Raw genomic sequence first — 23,528 nt, 5'->3', positions numbered from 1 at the left:
TGGCACCATCCCCGAGTCTAAGGATGACTGAAAAATTATGGCCAGTACCTCTGCAATTTCCACCCTCACTTCCCTCTGTATCCTTGGATGTATGTCATCTGACCCTAGTGCTTTATCCACTTTAAGTACAGACAGCCTATCTAATACTTCCTCTTTGTCAATTTTAAACCCCTCTCGTGTCTGAATTACCTCCTCTTTCAACATTGCCTGAGTTGCATCCTTTCTTGGTAAAGACAGATGCAAAGCTTTCATTTAATACCTCAGCTCTGCCCTCTGCCTCCATGTGTAAATCCCCTTTCTGGTCCATAATCAGCCCCACTCCTCCTTTTACCACCGTTTTACTATTTACATGCCTATAGAAAACTTTGGGATTTCGTTTAATGCCAGTTTCTTTTCATGCTCTCTCTTTGCTTCTCTTATTTGCTTTTTCACTTCCCCTCTGAACCTTCTATATTCAGCCTGGTTCTCAATAGTATTTTCTACCTGCCATCTGTCATAAGCACACTTTTTCTTCTTTATTTTAATCTCTACCTCTTTTGTCATGCAGGGAGCTCTGGATTTGTTTGCCCTACTTTTCTCCTTCAAGGGAACATACCTTGATTCTGCCCGAACTATCTCTTCTTTGAAGGTAGCCCATTGTTCATCTACCAGCTTTCCTGCCAGCTTTTGACTCCAATTTAGTTGCCCCAGCTCCATTCTTAACCCATTGAAGTTGGCCTTCCCCCAGTTAATTATTCTAACACTGGATTGCTCTTTGTCCTTTTCCATAGTCAGTCTAAATCTTATGATACAATGATCACTATCCCCTAAATGCTCTCCTACTGATACCTGATCCACTTGGCCCACCTCATTCCCAAGAACCAGGTCTAGCAGTGCCTCCTTTCTCGTTGGGACTAGCAACACACTGTTGTTGAAAATTTTCCTGAACACATTCTAGGAACTCTTGCCCCTCACTGCGCTTTACACTATTATCCCAGTCGATGTTTGGATAATTAAAGTCCCCCATTATAACTAAATACATCTATATGATTCGCTTCAACCACTCCCCATGGTAGCGAGTTCCACATTCTCACCACTCTCTGAGTACAGAAGTTTCTTTTAAATTCCATATTGGATTTCTTGGTGACTATCTTATATTGATGGCCTCTAGTTATGATCTTCTCCATAAGTGGAAACATTCTCTCTGATTCCACTCTACCAAAACCTTTCATAATTTTCAAGACCTCTATGAGGTCACCCCTCAACCTTTTATCATCCTTTCCTGATATGTATACCCACACATTTCTGGTATCATCCTTATAAATCCTCTCTGCACCTTCTCCAGTGCCTTTGTATCCTTTTTATAAGGCGGCCAGAACTACATTCTGTGCTCTAAGTATGGTCTAACCAAGGTTCAATAAAGGTTTAGCATAACCTCCCTAGTTTTCATTTCTATCCCTCTAGAACTAAACCCTAGTGCTCAGATTGCTTTTTTTCATGGCCTTGCTAACCTGTGACACAACTTTTAGTGATTGGTGTATTTGTAATCTGAGATCCCTTTGTTCCTCTACCCCACCCAGATCTGCACCTTCCAAGTAATGTGACCTCTCTATTCTTCCTACCAAAATGTTTATGTAATGTAACTCATTTATTTGTGTTGAACTTTATTTGCCATTTATTTGCCCATTCTGTTTATTAATGCCCTCCTGCAATTTGTTGCAGCCCCCCTCAGTGCTGACCATCCCATTTGGTGTCATCCGCAAATTTAGAGATTGTGTTTTTGATTCCAAAGTGCAAATCGTTAATGTAAATTGTGAACAGCAGTGATTCCAGCACTGATCCTTGTGGAACACCACTTCCCAGCTTCTGCCACTCCGAATAACTACCCTTTACTCCTACTCTTTGCTTTCTGTCTTGAAGCCAGCTAGTAATCTATTCTGCCATTTGTGCCCTGACTCCACATTCTCTGATCTTATTCATTAGTCTCTTATGGGGCACCTTATTGACGGCCTTTTGAAAATCTAGATAAATTACATCTACTGTGTTACAATAATTCACTCTCTCGCTTCCCTCCTCAAAAAATTCAATAAGGTTGGTCAAGCAAGATTTTTCCTTTTGAACTCCATGCTGGCTATTCATTATTATATTTTTCTTTTCTAGACGTTCTTCTATTCTCTCCATTAGTAGGGATGCCTCAAGAACCAAATCTATTTTTCGACAGGACCATGGTCTAGCCTCATCATTCTACACAGGGAGGCTGTCGCACAGCACAACACTAACTCCTAAGTCTGATTCCACAGTCATAGCAAACATCCAGGATCAGGCTGATGCAAATGCTATGAACCAGAGAGTGTGGGACAAGTGTAGTATAGCACTTTTTATCACTTTTACAAATCACTGGTTCGGCTCCAGCTGGAATAGTGTGTCCAATTCTGGGCACAACACTTTAGGAAGGATGCCAAGACCTTGGAGGGGGTGCACACAGGATTTATCAGAATGGAACCAGGGATGAGACACTTTGGACATGTGGAGAGCCTAGCGAAGTTGCGACTGTTCTCCTTACATCAGAGAAGCTTTACGAGAAACTTAACAGAGAATCTATAATAATTCACAGTTTTTGTCTGTCTGGATTGTTTTGATTGCTCAGTTTAAGAGGTGCATCAAACTCTGTTGTTTTGCACCTGTGGGATGACAGTTGGTTAATTAGATATTTTACAACTTTACTGTAATATTCAGGTACTGAATTTAGCGAGTTTAACAATTTCCTTGATCCATCTGATGCAAGGCACCTGGAGTAAGGCCCTCTGTTTACAACCAGGTGTGGCTCTTCTAATCTATTCATTTATTTTTTATTTAGTGATACAGCACTGAAACAGGCCCTTCGGCCCACCAAGTCTGTGCCGACCATCAACCACCCATTTTATACTAATCCTACACTAATCCCATATCCCTACCACAACCCCACCTGTCCCTATATTTCCCTACCACCTACCTATACTAGGGGCAATTTACAATGGCCAATTTACCGACCAACCTGCAAGTCTTTGGCATGTGGGAGGAAACCAGAGCACCCGGAGGAAACCCATGCAGACACAGGGAGAACTTGCAAACTCCACACAGGCAGTACCCGGAATTGAACCCGGGTCGCTGCAGCACTGAGGCTGCGGTGCTAACCACTGCGCCACTGTGCCGCCCTAAATCTCTGCCATGCAATTAGTTTCAGGGAAGAGGTTAAGGCATGAAGCCGAGATCCTGTTCCACTTTGAGAGTCAGCAGTGCCTTGTATTTGGTTCAGGCTTAATCATCTAATTAAAATTCCATAGGATCGGTTATCAAAATGTTGTGGGATGGGGATGACACGGGAGGGAAAGGATGCGATGATGGAATTGGTTAAGTATATTAATTTGACTGCAAATATTTTGTGGGTCTCTGCTAGTTTTAAAATAATGAGTTTTGATCGAGTAGATAGGGAAAAATTGTTTCCAGTGGCAAGAGGGTTATTAACCAAAGGAGACAGATTTAAGATAATCAGCTAAAGAACCAGGGAAAGAAGAGGAGAATTTTTTTTTTTTATGTAGCAGGTTTTTATATTTATTTCATTTTACTTACTTAGAGATACAGCACTGAAACAGGCCCTTCGGCCCACCGAGTCTGTGCCGACCAACAACCACCCATTTATACTAACCCTGCAGTAATCCCATATTCCCTGCCACCTACCTACACTAGGGGCAATTTACAATGGCCAATTTACCGATCAACCTGCAAGTCTGGCTGTGGGAGGAAACCGGAGCACCCGGCCAAAACCCACGCGGTCACAGGGAGAACCTGCAAACTCTGCACAGGCAGTACCCAGAATCGAACCCGGGTCCCTGGAGCTGTGAGGCTGCGGTGCTGACCACTGCGCCGCCCCAATATCTGGAATTCTGGAATGCAATGTCTGAAAGAGTGGTGGAAGCAGATTCAGTAATAACTTTCAAAAGGCAATGAGATATATACTTGAAAAAGAAAAATCTGCAGGGCTACGAAGTAGTACTAATTAGATAGCTCGAAGAACCAACATGGGTACGATGGGCTGAATGGCCACTTTATCATTCTATGATTCTATTTCCGTTATAATGTAAATACACTGGCATCTACTGCAATTTCACATCAAAATACATTTTTGGATGGAATTTTGAAAGTCAGAGCATCCTTTCAAGTATGGAGAAAACTTGATTTTGAGGTGCTCACTCTCCCTCATGAACCCTTTCCAAATGGGGCTGGTATTTTTCCCACTACCTGCCTTAGTTTCAGCCAATGTAAGTGAAGGTGGAATTTTGTCAGGCTTCATTGAAATTTATATTTTTCAACTGCTTAAAGCGACAGTATCTGATAAAGATATATACATATAAGCATGTTCAGCTGAAAGCTATTTCTAGAAAAGTGCGTTTCCAAACTCAATTTTGAAGTTCCAATTTTTGTTTTGTAGGCCTCTTCAGTGCCTGCAACATGTAATCTGGATAGTCACTCACTGACCCTTGCTGTTCATCCTGGACTTTCTGGCTCTCTGCGTAACAAGAACGTAAGGATCAGGGAAAGTTTAGCAGCACAGTACATAACCTGCTCGGAGGGTGACTACCCAAACTACATGATACTTGACCTACCATAATGCTGGATGCTTCTTCAGAAGCACCTGAATTGGAGCACATCATGCTCTCACAAAAAAGGCACACCAGGGTGACCAGTCAGTTTACTCTGATTAGCTTCATCTGCCAAGGTGCCAACCACCTCTGTGGACCCTGGCACAGCTCCCTGGCAATGACCAGGAGGAACTGTCCTCACATGGTCTGGGTGAGATGGAGATCTGTGGCATCTACTGCAAGGTGACCTGCAGTTGCCATGCAGCATAATGTTGGTACATCCAGTGATAGGAAAGACCAGCTGCAGCCAGAACCTTGGTTCTAGGTCCTTCCAGCTTGCTGCAATGCTGACCGAAGTGAAGAATACTGTGGAGTGGTATCTCATTCAGCAGCACCTCCACTTCACCTACCATCAAACAGGGGGCAGGTACTGGGCTGCTCTTTTAGTTGCCTACAAATTTGTGCCTGTGTTTCAGTTTTCCCTTCCTTTCAATTCTGCCAGTCAGTTCTTAACTCTCCTCTCCCCGCAGTCATAGCAATGGCTGTCAATGGGTCAAATGAGCCTTCCCTAATCTAAGAATGTCTATCCCTTATTCTGATACTTCCTTTAATCACCTGCATTACTTTAAATTTCACTAATACACCATGTTCTGCTTCCTAGATATGTCCAAATCTGCACTTAAAGTTGTGCATGGTGAAGAAAATACCATATATGCTCCCGTAAAAGTCGATCTTGTATAAAAGTCAACCCATGACTTTAGGCCAAAACATTCTGAATTTCTCATATTTTGTGTAAATGTTGACCTTAACTTTCAGAGCACAGACAGAACATTTTAGTCATGCACTAGTATAAATACCCAAACGTTCAGCAAGGTTTCACATTTTTTCAATATGGTGCCAAGGCAGAACAACAAATACACAGTGCAGTTTAAACTAAAAATCATTGTCTGCCCAGAGGTGGTGAATAATTGTGCAACAGCAAGAAAATTCAAAGAATCAGCTCATGAAGATGACAAAGAATAAAAGTGCCAACAGGGGAAAGCCTAGCAAGTGGCCGCAATTCGATGGTAAAGTTGCAGAATGGGTCAGTGAACGTCACCAGAATGGATACATAGTTTCCCGGGCATCCATCCGACTCGACACCCTGTCTCCATGGTGGCTATTATTTTGTTCACAGAAATTCGAAAATATGACTTGTGTAAAAGTCGAACCCCCCACCACCAAAATTTAGCCTCAAATACTGGTCTCAAAAATTCGACTTTAACACAAGTATATACAGTAAGCTGACCACAGAGAATAGAGTGAAAATACTACACTTCACATAACATCCGCTTCAAAACACTTGGGTGTAAACTGCACATTAGAAACTCTAGGCTTGCGTGTGATTATGTTCTCAAACACTAAAATTTGCAAAAAATATTTGTTTGGTGCTTACGTGACAAATCCTAAGACCGCTCTAAACAAGCAAATGTTCTTGAATCAAATCAGATCTACAATATTGATTGGACACTAACAAGTTACGTTAGAATATGTGTACTTCAAAGGAAGCTTTAAAGCCAACTGGTTAAAAAGGTAAGTGAATATTAGCCCAACTTCAAACTAGATAGACAGAAAGTAGTCTCTACTCTGGTGCAATGTAGTTTCTCACAGGTGAATGGAGAAGATCCCACGGCACTATTTAAAGAGCAGGGAAGCTCTCCTGATGTCCCATTCAATATTTAACCCTCAGTCAACATCACTAACACACAGATTTTATTTGCCAGTCATCCAATTGCTGTCTGTAATCTTGGTTTCCCTGCATTACAACAGTGACTACAATTTAAAACTACTTCATAAGTGCAATTCATTAAGGTTCAGTTGTTGCTCAGTGGTAGCACTCTCGGTTGAGTCCAAAGGTTCCGGGTTCAAGTCCAACTTCAGAGATTTGAGCACATAGTCTAGGCTGACTTTCCAGTGCAGTGCTGAAGGAGTGCTGCATTGTCGCAAGTGTCACCATTCAGATGAGATGTTAAACTGAGACCCTGTCTGTCCTCTCAGGTGGATATAAAAGATCTCATTACACTATTTTGAAGAGCAGGGGAGTTCTTTCCCCTGTCCTGACCAAAATTTATCCCTCTACCAACACCACTGAAAAAAATCTGATGATCACCTTTTTGTTTGTGGGAACTTACCACGTTTCCTACATTGCAATTCAAAAATACTTCATTGGCTATAATGCAGTTTGGGACACCCCAAAGTCATGAAAGATGCTATATAAATGTAAGCAACGTTTCTTTTGCTTGCTTTGCCACCACAAACTAAACTTCAAATATACAATTCAAAGCTGTGGTTAACAAGCCTTTTCTTTCAACACAATGCGCCCCACAGTTAGTGCGCCTCTGAAACAGTCTCCTCTTAGAAAGATTACACAATCTATACTCAAACCAAAGGTTAAAATCACTGAATGCAGAGCACCACCAATTTAACATGGCAATTTACTAGTTAGTGCAGAAACTGTACAATGACTAAACAGTTATTTATTGCAAGGACTCACCAGTTAGTATGAAATGTTCTATGGGCAGGTTTCGGTTTAAGTTCTGAAGCACAGTTTGCAACCCGGGGTAAGCTTCTTTGCTCTGTTCAAGTGCAAATAGCAGAGTTTCTAGTTGCAAAGTCTTCTCTTCTGTGACTTTATTCAGTAACCTGCGGAAAACTTCACTGCTTTCTGCTTCTTTACAGCAGTCTAAGAATACCTGAAGCAGAACACAGCAGATGGACACCAGTTATACTCAGTCAATGTTCACACATCATCTTATCCAAGTGATTTAACTATTTCCTGTCTCAAATCTATACACAGGTAATTTATAATTGTACACTTCTTTCATGCATCCATGGCACTGGAAGCCTAGTGATGCACCTGTGGTGATAGGAATATTTACTTCAGTGCTCACTTGACCCTGCCACCCTCACATGTATGGAGTTTACTCTATTCTTCAAAGGAGAGGGTAAGGTAGGAGTGGAACAAGCACATTTCATGGGGAAACAGCAGTCATGACCAGGGCTGCATCATTTTTCTCTGTACAGAGGGCAACGGATGGAGAAAGTGCGGGCAAATAATGGTAAGGAGGGGGAACAATCATATTTTAAAAATGGATATTAAAAATATAGATCAATACCTTTTTCTCTGGCAGTGGGATGTCATCACATTTAACCACAAAACCCACTAAAGCCTGTAGGTCCTGGACAGCCTCTGCAAAATTATGTTCATGCTGCAGGAGGAACTCTTGTTCTGAGAGATTCCTGGGCTCTTCTGCTCAGAGAGACAAATACAGCATTAGTACTACAGAAAAAATGTCAAATTAAGTTTGGCACAAGCTAAATATACACACACAACAGGTTAATTTAAACACATCCTCCAGAACATACACTGCCCAGAAAAGTGACCACAAAACACCCATGTAAAGATCCCCTGCACTTGCAGATTTTGTACACAGTCCTAACCTGTTAACTTTTAGCCAACTTAAAAATGAAAGTATTAGTGAAAACAGTATCACATCATGCAGTAACTCACCACCGACCTTGCTTAGGGGTAAGTAGACAGGGGAGAGCTGCACTGTGTAATGTACAAGATAGTTGCCTAGCTGCAACTATGATATAACTACCTCAAACCTGGCATTTGATTGGCTAGAAAAAAAAAGGAGCGTGTTGAACCAGCCAATGTGGATGTCCCCCGCCCAGAATGATCAATGGAACTTGGCGAGCACAGAAACTATTACACTGCAGCTGCTGGTCTCGAGAGCAAAAGCTAATGCATTCAAGCCAGACATTGCCTGACTCCTGCCTGTCCATCACCTACAAGGCACAGATCAGGAGTGTGAGGGAATACTCTTCACTTGCCTGGATGAGTGCAGCTGCAATAACAGTCAAGAAGCTCAACACCAACCAGGACAAAGCACCCCATCCACATTAAACATCCATGCCTTCCACCACCTTCCTTCCTGTGATTGCAGTACGTGTCCTATCTATAAGATGCATTGAAGCAACTTGCCAAGGCTCCTTCAACAGCACCTCCAAAACCCACTACCTCTACCACCCAGAAAGAGCAGGGCACAAAAGCTTGGGAACACCATCAACTCCCAAGTTTTCCTCCAAGTCACAAACTATCCTGAATTGGAAATATATCACCATTTTTTCATTGTTACTGGGTCAAAATCCTGGAACTCCCTTCCTAACAGCATTGTGGGTGTAACTTTACCACATGGACTGCAGAGGTTCAAGGTGGTTCACCACCACCTTCTCAAGAGCAACTAGGGAGCGCTTCACTTCCCTCTGACCCCACCCCTTCTGATCTGACCCCTTGCCGTGTATTCACTATACCCTCTGACCTCCCCCTCTCTGATGCTGAGCGTTCTGTACTCAGCAAAGGTCTCAGTTTTATCCCCTTACGTCCCCACCTCAATGAATTTCGCGCTCGGCATGATGTTGAGCTCTTCTTCCGTCGCCTCCGCCTCCGGGCTCACTTCTTCAACCAGGAGTCCTCCCCCCGACCAGCAGACCCATTCACCCGCCTCCAGCATTCTCCCTCTACCTGGACCCCTCCCCCTGGCCTCTTACCCGCTCTTGATCTCTTCATTGAAAACTGTCGGCGAGACATTGGTCATCTCAATTTCTCTGCCCCCCTCACTCACTCTAACCTGTCCCCCTCTGAACTTGAGGCACTCCGTTCTCTCAGGTCTAACCCCGACATGGTCATCAAACCTGCAGACAAGGGTCATGCTGTTGTCGAATGGCGTACCGACCTCTACCTTGCAGAAGCTCAACGCCAACTCACGGACACTTCTTCCTACCTCCCTCTGGACCATGACCCCACCACCGAACATCAAGCCACCGTCCAAAGGACTGTCACTGACCTCATCTCCTCTGGAGATCTTCCCTCTACAGCTTCCAACCTCATAGTCCCACAACCCCGGACAGCCCGCTTCTACCTCCTTCCCAAAATCCACAAACGGGACTGTCCTGGCAGACCCATTGTGTCAGCCTGCTCCTGAACCACTGAACTTATTTCTTCCTATCTAGACTCTATCTTTTCTCCGCTGGTCCAGTCTCTTCCCACCTACATCCGTGACTCTTCTGACGCCCTACGTCATTTTGACAATTTCCAGTTTCATGGTCCCAACCGCCTCCTCTTCACTATGGATGTCCAATCGCTCTACACCTCCACCCCCCAACAGGATGGTTTGAGGGCTCTCCACTTCTTCCTGGAACAGAGGCCCAACCAGTCCCCATCCACCGCCACCCTCCTCCGCCTGGCTGAACTTGTTCTCACATTGAACAACTTCTCCTTCAACTCCAGGCAATTCCTTCAAGTAAAAGGTATCGCTATGGGTACCCCACATGGGTCCTAGTTATGCCTGTCTTTTTGTGGGATATGTCGAGCATTCTTTGTTCCAGCCCTACTCAGGCCCCCTCCCCCAACTCTTTTTCCGGTACATTGATGACTGTATCGGTGCCGTTTCCTGCTCCCGCCCCGAACTGGAAAACGTTATCAACTTTGCTTCCAATTTCCACCCTTCTCTCACCTTTACATGGTCCATCTCTGACACTTCCCTTCCCTTCCTCGACTTCTCTGTCTCCATCTCTGGGGATAGGTTGTCTACTAATATCCATTATAAGCCCACCGACTCCCACAGCTACCTCGACTACACTTCTTCACACCCTACCTCCTGCAAGGACTCCATCCCATTCTCCCAGTTTCTCCGTCTCTGACGCATCTGCTCTGATGATGCCACCTTCCATGACGGTGCTTCTGATATGACCTCCTTTTTCCTCAACCGAGGAATTCCCCCCACTGTGGTTGACAGGGCCCTCAACCGTGTCCGGCCCATTCCCCGCACCTCTACCCTCACCCCTTCCTCTCCCTCCCAGAACCGTGACAGGGTTCCCCTTGTCATCACTTTTCACCCCATCAGCCTCCATATCCAAAGGATCATCCTCCGCCATTTCCACCACCTCCAGCGTGATGCCACTACCAGTCGCATCTTCCCCTCCCTTCCCCTGTCAGCATTCCGAAGGGATCGTTCCCTCCGCGACACCCTGGTCCACTCCTCCATTACCCCCACCACCTCGTCCCATGGCACCTTCCCCTGCAATCGCAGGTGGTGTAATACCTGCCCATTTACCTCCTCTCTCCTCACTATCCCAGGCCCCAAACACTCCTTTCAGGTGAAGCAGCGATTTACTTGTACTTCTTTCAATGTAGTATACTGTATTCGCTGCTCCCAGTGTGGTCTCCTCTACATTGGGGAGACCAAACGCAGACTGGGTGACCGCTTTGCGGAACATCTCCGCTCAGTCCGCAAGCAGGACCCTGAGCTTCCGGTTGCTTGCCATTTCAACACTCCCCCCTGCTCTCATGCTCACATCTCTGTCCTGGGATTGCTGCAGTGTTCCAGTGAACATCAACCCAAGCTCGAGGAACAGCATCTCATTTTCCGATTAGGCACACTACAGCCTGCCGGACTGAACATTGAGTTCAATAATTTCAGAGCATGACAGCCCCTCATTTTACTTTCATTTTTAGTTATTTTTTCTTCCTTTTTTTTTTAACATTCTTTTTTTACATTTTTTACAATTTTTTTTTGCATTTATTTCATTTCATCTGAGTTTGTTCAGTTTGCTTACCCACTGTTTTTTTTCAGGTTTGCACTTGCTGCTGTTCAATATTCAGTGTATTAACACCTAATCTGTACTAATGCTTTGTCTTTCAACACACCATTAACATATTGTTTACCTTTGCTCCGTGACCTTTTGGTCAGCTATGTGGCCTGGTCCAATCTCGACCTCCTTTGTTATTTCTTGCCCCACCCCCACCTCACCTACTTATAACCTGTGACTTTTCTAATATTTGTCAGTTCCGAAGAAGGGTCACTGACCCGAAACGTTAACTCTGCTTCTCTTTTCACAGATGCTGCCAGACCTGCTGAGTGGTTCCAGCATTTCTTGTTTTTATTTCAGATTTCCAGCATGCACAGTATTTTGCTTTTATTTTAGGGATGGGTAAGTTCCAAAAATGATTTCAAAATAGTGGAAATCTCGTAGTCCTGCAAGTACAGAGCCTTGAGGCAGGTTTGATGTTGCATTTGGTTAATAGTCCGCATAGGCATCGAACCAAAGTAGCAAAGGATGATCACCTCCAAGGAGGCTCACTCCACTTTGCTCCAGTCAGGTGGGCCCTCACTCAACTTACACCTGAAGTTTAGTTCCATTGCAAAGCAGAAATCACTTCACAATAGCCTTAACCTTGCACCATATCTGCCTTGTTAGGCAACATCAGCATTCATCATCTTGAAGTGCAAACCAAAAGAGCTGCCCAAAAATTCGCAGCTCGTTAGAAACTTGATCGAAGCACTCACTGCATTCTAGACACAGATCACAAAGAGTCCAGATCAGGAGCTGAATAACCCACAGCAAGGGATGTACAGCAACAACTTTCTCGAAAATCAACAGTCAACTGTGCAGACATAATGACTCCCTGGAGGGATTTTGACAACAAATGTATTTTATTATGAAATAGTTCATAAGTGAAGAATACTGAAGCACAGAAGTATCACTGACTCGTTTCTCATTTTCACTTGTCTAAGTGCTGACTGTAGACAGAATGAAAAGTACTTAGCTCAGAATTATTTTCAGCAGTATTGGAAAGGTATGTCGATTCCAATTCCCCTCCAGCCTGTATTTCAAGCTAAAGGTAGAATCGTCAAAGCATTTTTCAGTAAATCTGTGAAGAAAATAGAATGTGCAAGTACAACATCGCCAAGCCCCTGGAAAGTGTCTACTTGTGCAGAAATCAAACATTGATTCACATAAGGAATTGCGTTACTGACATAGAATATCACCAGAAAAACAGAACAGGATATCAAGCTACGTGACCAGTTTCAAGTTGTCCTCCAATCTCAAAAGTGCAGCTCAGCTTCCCGGCTTCCAAAGGCTGGTCACTAATTTTTTTTAATTAATGAAGAGTTAGTGTGATAAGTCACTAAACACTAAAAAAGTTCCAAGACGGTAACATTTTAAGTTCATTTTGCACTTGCCACAGTTATAACTCAGCCAGTATGATGCCTAAGCACTCCAAAGCACATCTCTCCCCAAAATACAATCATTCAGCAATTTCACTCTGCAGTTACACTACAGTTCTTGCATCAAGACACTGGAGTACATCTCAAACTAATGCTGACTTGGTATTAAATATCACAGGAAGGATCAGAGCACCAGAAATCATCTCACTCCTCTTTAGCCCTCTCTACATGTGAATTCCAAGGCATGGAACAAAGAACAGTACAGCACAGGAACAGGCCATTCGGCCCTCCAAGCTTGCGCCGATCTTGATGCCTGCCGAAACTAACACCTTCTGCACTTCCGGGGCCCATATCCCTCTATTCCCTTCCTATTCATATATTTGTCAAGATGTCTCTTAAACGTCGCTATCGTATCTGTTTCCACCATCTCCCCTAGCAGCAAGTTCCAGGCACTCACCACCCTCGGTCTAAAAAAAACTTTCCTCGCACATCCCCTCTAAACTTTGCCCCTTGCACCTTAAACTATGTCCCCTGGTAACGGACTCTTCCACCCTGGGAAAAAGCTTCTGACTATCCACTCTGTCCATGCCACTCATAACTTTGTAAATCTCTATCATGTTGCCCCCCCCACCTCCGTCGTTCCAGTGAAAACAATCCGAGTTTTTCCAACCTCTCCTCATAGCTAATGCCCTCCAGACCAGGCAACATCCTGGTAAACCTCCTCTGTATCCTCTCCAAAGCCTCCACGTCCTTCTGGTAGTGTGGCGACCAGAATTGCACGCAATATTCTAAGTGTGGCCTAACTAAGGTTCTGTACAGCTGCAGCATGACTTGCCAATTTTTATACTCTATGTCCCGACCGATGAAGGCAAGCATGCCGTATGCCTTCTTGACTACCTTATCCACCTGCGTTGCCACTTTCAGTGACCTGTGGACCTATACGCCCAGATCTCTCTGCCTGTCAATACTCCTAAGGGTTCTGCCATTTACTGTATACCTCCCACCTGCATTAGACCTTCCAAAATGCATTACCTCACATTTGTCCAGATTAAACTCCATCTGCCATTTCTCCGCCCAAGTCTCCAACCGATCTATATCCTGCTGCATCCTCTGACAATCCTCATCACTATCCGCAACTCCACCAACCTTAGTGTCATCCACAAACTTACTAATCAGACCAGCTACATTTTCCTCCAAATCATTTATATATACTACAAACAGCAATGGTCCCAGCACTGATCCCTGTGGAACACCACTAGTCACATCCCTCCATTCAGAAAAACACCCATCCACTGTTACCCTCTGTCTTCTGTGACCGAGCCAGTTCTGTATCCATCTTGCCAGCTCACCTCTGATCCCGTGTGACTTCACCTTTTGCACCAGTCTGCCATGCGGGACCTTGTCAAAGGCTTTACTAAAGTCCATACAGACAACAACCACCGCCCTTCCCTCATCAATCATCTTCGTCACTTCCTCAAAAAACTCAATCAAATTAGTAAGACACGACCTCCCCTTCACAAAACCATGCTGTCTCTCACTAATAAGTTCGTTTGTTTCCAAATGGGAGTAAATCCTGTCCCGAAGAATCCTCTCGAATAGTTTCCCTACCACTGACGTAAGGCTCACGGGCCTATAATTTCCTGGATTATCCTTGCCACCCTTCTTAAACAAAGGAACAACATTGGCTATTCTCCAGTCCTCTGGGACCTCACCTGTAGCCAATGAGGATACAAAGATTTCTGTCAAGGCCCCAGCAATTTCTTCCCTTGCCTCCCTCAGTATTCTAGGGTAGATCCCATCAGGCCCTGGAGACTTATCTACCTTAATGCTTTGCAAGACACCCAACACCTCCTCCTTTTTGATAATGAGATGACTGAGACTATCTGCACTCCCTTCCCTCGGCTCATCATCCACCAAGTCCTTGATGCAAAGTACTCATTTAGCACCTCGCCCATTTCCTCTGGCTCCATGCATAGATTCCCATCTCTGTCCTTGAGTGGGCCAACCCTTTCCCTGGTTACCCTCTTGCTCCTTATATATGCATAAAAAGCCTTGGGATTTTCCTTAATCCTGTTTGCCAATGACTTTTCATGACCACTTCTAGCCCTCCTAACTCCTTGCTTAAGTTCCTTCCTACTGTCTTTATATTCCTCAAGTGCTTCATCTGTTCCTAGCCTTCCAGCCTTTACAAATGCTTCCTTTTTCTTTTTGACTAGGCTCACAATATCCCGTGTTATCCAAGCTTCCCGAAACTTGCCAAACTTGTCTTTCTTCCTCACAGGAACATGCTGGTCCTGGATTCCAATCAGCTGGCGTTTGAAAGACTCCCACATGTCAGATGTTGACTTACCCTCAAACAGCCGCCCCCAATCTAAATTCTTCAGTTCCTGCCTAATATTGTTATAATTAGCCTTCCCCCAATTTTGCACCTTCACCCGAGGACTACTCTTATCCTTATCCACAAGTACCTTGAAACTTATGGAATTATGGTCACTGCTCCCGAAATGCTCCCCCACTGAAACTTCGACCACATGGCCGGGCTCATTCCCCAATACCAGGTCCAGAATGGCCCCATCCCTAGTTGGACTATCTACATACTGTTTCAAGAAGCCGTCCTGGATGCTCCTCACAAATTCTGCCCCATCCAAGCCCCGAGCACTAAGTGAGTCCCAGTCAATATAGGGGAAGTTAAAATCACCTACCACTACAACCCTGTTATCTTTACATCTTTCCAAAATCTGTCTACATATCTGCTCCTCTACCTCCCGCTGGCTGTTGGGAGGCTTGTAGGAAACCCCCAACATCGTGACTGCACCCTTCCTATTCCTGAGCTCCACCCATATTGCCTCACTGCATGACCCCTCTGAGGTGTCCTCCCACAGTACAGCTGTGATATTCTCCTTAACCAGTAATGCAACTCCCCCACCCCTTTTACATCCCCCTCTATCCCGCCTGAAGCTTCTAAAGCCTGGAACATTTAGCTGCCAATCCTGCCCTTCCCTCAACCAAGTCTCTGTAATAGCAACAACATCATATTTCCAAGTACTAATCCAAAATCTAAATTCATCTGCCTTACCTGTTATACTTCTCGCATTGAAACAAATGCACTTCAGACCACCAGTCCCGCTGTGCTCAGCAACATCTCCCTGCCTGCTCTTCCTCTTAGTCCTACTGGCCTTATTTACTATGTCCTCCTCATTTACTTCACTAGCTGCCCTACTGCTCTGGTTCCCACCCCCCTGCCACACTAGTTTAAACCCTCCCGAGTGACGCTAGCAAACCTTGCAGCCAGGATATTTGTGCCCTTCCAGTTTAGATGCAACCCGTCCTTCTTGTACAGGTCCCATCTGTCCCTGAAGAGAGCCCAATGGTCCAGATATCTGAAACCCTCCCTTCTACACCAGCTGCTCGGCCACGTGTTTAGCTGCACTATCTTCCTATTTCTAGCCTCACTGGCACATGGCACAGGGAGTAATCCAGAGATTACAACCCTAGAGGTCCTGTTTTTTTTAACTTACTACCTAACCCCCTAAACTCCCCCTGCAGGACCTCATCACTCTTCCTGCCTATGTCGTTGGTACCGATGTGTACCACAACCTCTGGCTGTTCACCCTCCCCCTTCAGAATGCCCTCTGTCCATTCAGAGACATCCTTGACCCTGGCACCAGGGAGGCAACATACCTTCCTGGAGTCTCTTTCACGTCCACAGAAGCACCTATCTGTGCCCCTGACTATAGAGTCCCCTATAACTATTGCTCTTCTGCGCTTTGTCCCTCCCTGCTGAACAACAGTGCCAATCATGGTGCCACTGCTCTGGCTGCTGCTATTTCCCCCCCCAACAGTATCCAGTGAGAAGGAGAAAACATTTCTACAAAACCTCCCTCATCTTCAGGATGTCCTAATGTGCTTCAACACCAATGAAATATTCTTAAAGTGTAATCACTGCTGGAAAATAGACAAATATGGATACCAAGTTGTACACAGCATGGTTCCGTGACAGCAATAAGATAAATGACCAATTAATCAGTTTAGTGGTATTGGCTGAAGGATAAATATCAGCCAGGACAGCAGAACTCCCCTGCCCATCTTCAAATAGCATCTTGGGATCTTTTACATCCACCTGAGGGGCAGACAATGCTTCGATTTAACAGCTCACGGTTAAAACATCCTCAAAACTTCCAAGTATGGCTCAGGAAAATAGCCTGAGTCAGAGTATGTGCTGTTTAACAACCGACAGCAGGGTACAGGCGAAGAGTGCTACCGTGACCTTTCTGAAGCAGAAGTGCCACAACACTTAACGATCAACACTTTCAAAGCAAATACTTCCACAATTGAATGTTTAATTGGGAGGTGGGGGGGGTCACTGCATCCTCCTCCCACTCTCTCTCCATTTCACTTTCAAAATTTTCTGAGAGTAGGCCGCTGAACAGTAATCCTGGACAGCTTCCAGACAGTCACTGAACAAAAAACCTACAGTGATCTGCACATTTCCGTGTCTATGACACTGCTGGAACTACAGAGTATGGGCCAATGGAGGGAAACCCACACACTTCCAGTCTGCTGTTCTTCTATAATGTAAAAAGCTCCTTCAGAAATCTCAACAACTGAATTCTATATCTATGCTCCTTCAGTCTACTCACCTAGTGGTATCAGCCAGTTTAATAGTTTAACATGGGCGAGTTTTCCTTTGGGAATATTTCGAAACTGTGCCTAAGAAAAGATCCCACGTGTCTGTGCCAGCTGTTTGCTAGAGCAATTAGGTAGCGCATGTCAACCATGGTTCAATGGGAGCACTCTCGCCTGAGACAAAAGGTCGTGGATTCAAGCTCCAGAAACTTGAGCACATAATCTAGAAGGACACTTCAATGCAGTACTGAGGGAGTGCAACACTACTGAAGGTGCCATCTTTTGGATGAGATGTTAAACCAAGGCCCTGCCTGCCAGTTCAGGCGGATATAAATGATCCCATGGCACTATTTGAACAAAAGCAGGAGACTTCAAAATTTTTTCCGCTTAAAACAAATAATCTGTTCAATTAATCTCATTGTTGTTTGTAGGACCTTAATGTGCACAAACACACTGCCATATCTGCAGCATTGAGCATATCTGGCAAACGACTGCTTTAGACATCCAATATCAGATTCAACTGGACCACAATAGGACCTCACTCTCCACTGCTAAAATCACCCACTACGTAAAGATCATCCTCATCAGCAAATATAACCACCAGCGTATCACTACAATCAACTAGCCCATGAAACCTTTCTCTCCAGCCTCACCAAGTGCAAGGATATCAGGAACACCTTTGTCTTTAAATAAAGACATCACTTAACTGCCTCCACTGATGCTTCCCCTTCCTTTTGCCTACAACGCTGAACATCCCCAGCCCCCACCCCCAAACCCCAGTCTCCCAACATTGCTCTGAACCTCCACCTCTTTCTAGTTTTCCTCCCGTCCCTTCTCCATGCCCTTTCTGAGATCAATGCCTCAACGGGAACGCACCTGTTCCCTTGACCCCATTCTAACTACACAGCTGACCATACTAAGTAACACTAAGTGCTTCCCTCTCCTTGGGGACTGTTCCTCTCTTTCAAAACGACCATATCACCCTTCTTCAAAACACCCACTTTACACCCTTCCATCCCTGCAAACTGACAACCTCAATGTCTCATTTGACCTTAAGGTGAGCTGCTAATCCCATATCTTCTCCATGATAATGCCGTCTACTTCCACCTCCGTTACATCCATGTGTACCTGCCTCAGCCCCTCCGCACTGAAACTCTTATCCAATGCTCTCCCATTCTTCATCCTCTGTAAACTTGCACTCAACCAAAACTCTGCTGTCTGAATCCGAGCCTACATCAAGTCCTGCTAGCCGATACCCCAGCCTTTGCTCTCCTACACCGGGGGACCAGGAGCCGCTGTCTCGGCTTTAAAATTCTCATCCTTGTGTTTTAATCTATTTCATGGCCTCCCCTTTTTCCATCTCTGTAACCTCCCTCCAAACTCTATTTCACTGACTCTGGTCCTGCAAGTTCCTCCCTCCCCCCACCCTCAGTTTGCCTGACCATTGGCAGCCGTGCCATTAACTGCTTAGACCCCAAGCTCTGGAGTGCCTTGTCTAAACCCCTCCACCTCAGCGACCCATCAAAACCCTCCAGAAAACCAACCAAGATTTTGATGACCCATCCCAAAATCTCCTCCTCGGGCTCTGTGTCCATTTTAATTGACTGCACCTCAGTGCTGCGCCTTGGGGCATTTTCCTACATTAAAGGCACTATATAAATCCAAATTTTGTTGTTGACATTACAACAGTAATTACACTTCAAAAGACTTCACTTGATTTGGGACATCCTGAGGAAAAAACCTGAGGAACCAACATAGGCGGCGTATAAATTCAAACTCTTTCATTCTATTTAATTGGGAAATTACTCCAACAGGACCTACTAATCTTCCAATATTGCATTCCAGATTCCCAGAACATAAAAACTAGCATTACAGGGTCACCATCATTCCTAACAAAACTACAAATGACAAGGGCCTAGCAATATCGCTACAGATCTGACCTGAAACATTAAACAAGAACCAGAACCTGCCACACACCAATTCATTGTTGGCTTAATACCAACGTCAGCACTCTATGACTTCTCTGATTGGGAGAGGTTGAGAGATATCACCTATGAGCGCTACTGTTTTAATTACTGAAACTCGCTGAACGACACTTCAATGATAATCATCTGTTGACTTTGGTTACACAGATAAATTCACACCAAAACACGAGTGTGCTGTACCTGGTATTGTGAGCTTCCCTCTCTTGCTGGGTGGCTCACTAACCATTTCTTCACTCTCAGCACAACCTGAGGAATTACGAACATCCTGGATATTAGTGATATTGCTTTCTGGTAAATTTTCTTGGCGCTCAGCACCTGGATTTGGATCAACAGTATCATCAAACAGAATACTCTCCTCAGAGGGAAGTGCTGCTACAGCACCCTCAAAGCATTCAATCCCAGCACAGTTTAATTCTTCCAGAGAAAGGTTTTGTTCTGCTGCCCCAGCTATTTCAGTATTATTAGGAGTTGAATCCTCATTTTTGTCTGATTCTTGCACTGGGCAGTACTGATTTGTCTCTTCTGGACTTTGTGCCTCTAGATGCTGCACAGCTTCATCTACAGCAGGCCGAGAAATCTGCACTTCATTTGCCGCAGTGTGTTTCATTAGGTTTGCCACTATGTTCTTGCAGCTCACAGCGATGTCAAACATTTGCAAATTGTCAGCAACAGAAACCACTTTTGTAAAGTTGTGCTTCCCTGGTGGAACTTTTCCTGTATAGATCATCTCCAAAAGAATAGCAAACTCTTCTGGGTAGACAACAGCTGGGTCAATGGAAATTGTGTCTGTGCTGTCCAGCAGAGATTTAAAGAGTAAACTGGAGGCGGCCAGCACGAGTTTGTGCGCTCTAAACTGAGTGTTTCCAATGAGTAAGGTGCAGTCGCAGAACTGTTCCTCCTTCCTCAGGGTGTACAGCTGCTGCATGAGCTGCTTGCTGTAGTTTGGCAACTCCATGGTGTCAGGCAGCTTCAAACTTCCGCAGGATAGATCTTCCAGACGCTACCTTTAAACAGTTAAAAAAAAACAGAAGTCATGTGACATCAGCATAATTAATTCACATTTTATAACAGAGTAACATAGTAACTATTTATCAGCGTGGGCCTTGCTTTGTGGAGTGCTTTATGTTTCATGAGGTTGCTCTACACCTGTTGGGTGACAGTTGGTTAATTAGATATTTTAAAACTTGATTGTACACTCAGTACCCGAATGTTACAGAGTATAACAATTTTTTGATCCAAGAGTAAATATTTCAGAACGATGACCTTTCATCAGAACTAAGGCAAAGAAAGTGAACAGGGTTCTGATGAAAGATCCTTAACCGAAACATTAACTCTGGTTCTCTATCCACAGATGTTGCTTGAGCTGCTGAGTGCTTCCAGCATTTTCCTTTTTTATTTCAGATTTCCAGCAGTACGTTGCTTTTATTTTACATATGTTTACATCACTCAGATTTGCACCAGTTTGGTCTACTAGCAATATTGCCTTCAAGTGTCAATTAGCCTCGATAATTAAACAAATTAACATTATATACCAATCTTTTGCTCCATTACAAGCTAATGTTACAAGTTGCACAGTAAGCAAGTACCGACACGGGAATGGGCTCAGTGTTCTATTAAAAAGCAGTCAAATTCCCATTTGCACTGATCCACTGCACTTTTCTCTGTCTGGCTGGCCTATCCTTCATTTCGAGCATTATTAAAATCATCAAGAATTTGAGAAGTGAAAGACCTTTAAACAAGACACGTCAGGAACCAGAAAGCAGTTGTCTGGATCCTCTAAAAAGTTAAACAGAACGTTCAGGACAACTTTTGACATTTATGAGCTATCCAAAAGTTTCACTGCTTCATACGAATTTTCAGGATTTGTGAACTATAAAGTGATGCACATAGGACTGAGTGTCGCTTACTATATAGAATCATCTGCCCATGTAGGTGGATTAGCTCAGCATGGTTGGTAGACTCTTGCTTCTGGTCAGAATGTTGTGGGTTCAAGGCCAACATTAGGATTTCATCACAGTACTGAGGGAGTGCCACACTGCCAGAGATGCCCTCATTCAGATGGAACATTAAACCAAGGCTCTGTTTGCCTGGTCATGTATTGAAACAGTAGAACATAAGAAATAGGAGCAGTAGGCCACTCAGCCCCTCAAGCCTGCTCTGCCATTCAATAAGATCATTGTGGATCATCCACCTCAGCGACACATTCCCACAATACCCCGTGTATGTAATGAACATTCCTCCCTCAACCAATACGCCAAACAAAACACACAGCAACATCCCTGTCAGTCACTGGACTCCAAAAGTAATTCATTGTGTGAAGTATTTTCGTATAAACTTACCACTTGCACCAGTCAAATAAATCATATGCTTTATTAAGCGCTTTCTCAACCTGCTCTACCATCTTCAATGATTTGTGCACAAATACCCCAGGTCCTTCTGCTCCTGCATCCACTTTAGAGGAGAAGCCATGCGACACCAAAGTGTGAACTATGCTGGGATATACTAATATACAGAGATCATAATTTAGTCAGAGGATAAAATTTACTTTTTGGAAAATAGATCAAACCTGATATCTTCAACTATATGACATTTTCAAATATGAAACAGCTGCAAATTTAGTCAATGCACACCCATTTCAGTGCTGTATCTCTCTCTCTCTCTGAACCTAACAGGAAACTTAGTGGAATTCTGAATTGCCCCAGCTCAAACAAAACCAATGCAAAATATTGGGTTTGTTACAGATTAAAAGAAATCAAGTTTCAATGGACAACAACTTGCACAGCACCTTTAATATAGCTTCACAGAACAGGAAAAATGGATATTGCTTCAAAAGCTTGGTCCAAAAGGTGGGAGAGGAAGGTTTAAAGGAGGGAATTTCATGTTTGGAACCTCGATGAATGAAGGCACAGCTGCCAATGCTGGGGCAAAGTTTAGGGAGTTGCTCTGGAGACTCGCATCAGAGGAGGAGCATTCAGAGAGGGGGTTGTCGGGCTGGAGCAAGTTAGAGGTTGGAACATGACAGGTCAAGATTAGACTTTGAAATTGGAGGACGAGGAGCCAACTGAGATCAGTGAGGTTCGGAGCAACAGGTGAACAAAACTTGTCATCAGATATGATGCAGACAGCAGATTTAAGATGAGTTGAAGTTAACAGAATGTGACGAACGGGAGGCCAACCAGAAAATCATTAATCAACTAAGGAGAAGGGAAGAATGAGGGTTCCAGTGGCCTATGGGCCATGTTAGAGGCAGAAGCAGGTGACTTTATGAATTCTAACAAGGGAGTCTTTGTGATGGCGAGGGCATAGGGTTGAAAGCTCACTTCAGGGTCAGACAGGATGAAATGTCTGGTCCGAATTGCATGCCCAAATAGTCGTCATATTGCTGCAAATTGAAGTATGCATCAACCGTAGGTAAACGAATAAGCTTTAAAAACACAACACGTGTTTAACTCCTTCTTAATCCTCAATTCAGGGTCTGCCGGAGCCATGAAGCTCCCAAACTCATCACAGCCTTGATCCAGACCACAACACACCAGGTAGAAAGAAATTTAACCATAGCAATAAAGATTCAACCAACTGTAGAGGCTGGAGCAGGGGCTGTTGTTGCTGCCTCTCCGGCCGGGAGGATCAGCGCTGGAGGTGAGTCGGGAACCGGCGTCCGCAGTGGATTTAAGGCGATCCCGAGATTGCAGCATCCAGAAATAGAGACTGAGATTGGGAACCTGGCAGGATTGCTAGGGCCGCAGAGACAGGCGGAGAACGGGAGGCCCCGGGGCTCGGTAGGATCCCCGGACTCGGTTCAGTTCAGTTCAGTCCCGGGGCTGAGTTCGGGTTAAAGAAGGTGGCTGTGATACAGCTGTGGGCTGAGTCTAGACCCCGAAGCCGGTAACCCCCGGGGTGCTCTGCCTGCTCCTCACACTGACCTGGCCCAGCCGGTTCCCTCTCCCAATGCCCCGCTCCCGGTCATAACCGAGCAGCCGGCTGGCACCTTCCAACCGGAAGAACTGTCCCGCGACAGTCACGTGGCAGCATCAGGCACTCGCCTGGGCCGCTCGGTCACAGTGCGCAGGCTCCAGTCCCGGCCGCTCGGTCACAGTGCGCAGGCTCCAGTCCCGGCCGCTCGGTCACAGTGCGCAGGCTCCAGTCCCGGCCGCTCGGTCACAGTGCGCAGACTCCAGTCCCGGCCGCTCGGTCACAGTGCGCAGGCTCCAGTCCCGGCCACTCGGTCACAGTGCTCAGGCTCCAGTCCCGGCCGCTCGGTCACA

At 44.9% G+C, this 23,528-nt stretch overlaps 1 protein-coding gene across 5 annotated transcripts in view; it reads right to left on the bottom strand.

The window, feature by feature from the left end:
* Window positions 1-23,280, bottom strand: part of zbtb40 (zinc finger and BTB domain containing 40) — a 120,398-nt gene extending 97,118 nt beyond the window's left edge. For 3 of the 5 annotated variants that reach the window (XM_068017563.1, XM_068017567.1, XM_068017568.1), the window contains exons 1-4: window positions 23,187-23,280; window positions 19,444-20,267; window positions 7,754-7,887; window positions 7,132-7,330 (exon numbers count right to left, since the gene is read on the bottom strand). In XM_068017563.1, the coding sequence (XP_067873664.1) occupies window positions 7,132-7,330; window positions 7,754-7,887; window positions 19,444-20,218 (1,108 nt within the window). In that variant the 5' untranslated portion in view covers window positions 20,219-20,267; window positions 23,187-23,280. The other 2 variants (XM_068017565.1, XM_068017566.1) reach the window with 2 other exon arrangements.
* Between the last annotated feature and the right edge of the window lie 248 nt (window positions 23,281-23,528).

Source organism: Heterodontus francisci, chromosome 37 (genome assembly GCF_036365525.1).
Source record: "Heterodontus francisci isolate sHetFra1 chromosome 37, sHetFra1.hap1, whole genome shotgun sequence".
NCBI classification, from domain to species: Eukaryota; Metazoa; Chordata; class Chondrichthyes; order Heterodontiformes; family Heterodontidae; genus Heterodontus; species Heterodontus francisci.
The sequence above is the reverse complement of the archived record's forward strand: the minus strand, read 5'-3'. Positions and strand labels throughout refer to the sequence as shown.